This window comes from Sceloporus undulatus, chromosome 2 (assembly GCF_019175285.1).
Source record: "Sceloporus undulatus isolate JIND9_A2432 ecotype Alabama chromosome 2, SceUnd_v1.1, whole genome shotgun sequence".
Lineage (NCBI taxonomy): Eukaryota > Metazoa > Chordata > Lepidosauria > Squamata > Phrynosomatidae > Sceloporus > Sceloporus undulatus.
Genome location: NC_056523.1, coordinates 155,921,731 through 155,923,254, shown reverse-complemented (window position 1 = coordinate 155,923,254; position 1,524 = coordinate 155,921,731). Strand labels below are relative to the sequence as shown.

The following is a 1,524-nucleotide window of genomic DNA, read 5'->3' as shown; positions in this document are numbered from 1 at the left end:
GCTCTGGAGAGAGATCCTTTCCCCCCTCAAACCTTCCTGGATGAAGGACCCACTGGAGGGAGCAGAAAGGGGAAAAGAGGAGGTGCCCTTGCACTGAGGAAGGTTTGGGGAGCCTCTGAGGAGGAGGAGGAGGAGGAAGCCTTCCCAGAGACACTTCCTCCTGGTGGGCATAGTATGAAGGGGGGAGGCGGGAGAGAGAGGGGCCCCGGGGAGTGGCCCACCCCCTTCTGCAGAGGGAGTCTCCTTTGGGGGTTTCAGTATTTGAAGGGATGTCACACTGAGGAGGGAGCAAGCTTGTTTTCTGCTGCTCCAGAAAAGAAGACACGGAGCAATGGATGCAAGCTCCAGGAAGAGAGATTCCAGCTCAACATTAGGAGGAACTTCCTGAGAGTAAAGGCTGTCCGACAGTGGAACACAGTGGAAGGAGTTCCTCGGCGTGGAGTGGAGTCTCCCTCCCTGGAGGTCTTCAAACAGAGGCTGGATGGCCATCTGCCTTGATGGGGAGTTCCTGCATGGCAGAAGGGGTGGGACTGGGTGGCCCTCGGGGTCTAGGCTTCTAGGCTTCATTTTATTCGTGTAGCCCGCCTTTCCCCCGAAGCGGGAGCCAAGGCGGCCCAGAGTGTCCCGCCGGGGCTGGCTCTTTGGCCCTCTCTGCTCACCAGATGAAGTCGGTGCAGTGGCTGCAGAAGGTGGGCTGCTTGAAGAAGCGGGCGATGAACTTGTGGTCGCGGACCTCGTGGACGTTCTTCTGCCGGAGGGCGCCTTTGCGGGCGAAGCGCTGCGCCGCCGCCTCGGGACCCGAGCAGGAGCCCGGCTCTGCGCCGCCGGGGAAGACGTCGGCCATGCTGCACCGCCCGGGGGAGAAGGGCAAGCTCTCTCGCTGGCTGCCCAGGCTCCGTCCCGTCCGGCGGCTGGGGCTCAGGAGGAGAGAGAGCAGAGAGAGGGCTGGCTGCTGGGCGCTGCCTCCTGCTCCTCCTCCAGCTGCTCCTCCAGCTGCTCGGCCGCCCAGGAGGAGTCCTGACGTCGGAGGGGGCGGGGACAGGGCCCACCCTCCACCCCCGGCGGGACTCACAGGCAGACAGACAGGCAGACAGCCCCGAGGGCGCCGCCTGCGGCTGCTGCTGCTGCCCCTGCAGCCAGGCGCCCTCCTGCCTCTCCGCCTCCTTCTGCCCCGGAGGAAGGGCCCAGGGCAGCCTGGGGGTTGGAGAGAGAGGCAGGCCGGGGGTAAGGGAGGGCCAGGCGGCCCGGGGAAAAGGGGAGGACGCCGCCAAAGGAGGGGTCTCTGTGTGTGTGTGTGCAGTTTGGTATGATACACAAATATACAGTACGCGTGTCTGTGTGTATGCTTTGGAATTGCATATACAGTGTATGCCCATGTGTCTGTATAATCTGGTATTTTATATATGCGTGTGTGTCTGTCTCTGTGTGTATAATTGTATATGTGTATATATGTGTGTGTGCTTGTGTGTGTGTCTGTGCGTATAATTTGGTATTTATATATACAGTACGTGTGTGTGTGTGTAA

The 1,524-nt window shown here is 60.8% G+C and overlaps 1 protein-coding gene across 2 annotated transcripts in view; it reads right to left on the bottom strand.

The window, feature by feature from the left end:
* Positions 1–1,127, bottom strand: part of PRKCA (protein kinase C alpha) — a 285,172-nt gene extending 284,045 nt beyond the window's left edge. The window contains exon 1 of one of the 2 annotated variants that reach the window (XM_042455224.1): positions 660–1,127. In XM_042455224.1, coding sequence (XP_042311158.1) covers positions 660–844 — 185 coding nt within the window. In that variant the 5' untranslated portion in view covers positions 845–1,127. The remainder of the gene's footprint in view (positions 1–659) is intronic. The other variant, XM_042455225.1, reaches the window with a different exon arrangement.
* Between the last annotated feature and the right edge of the window lie 397 nt (positions 1,128–1,524).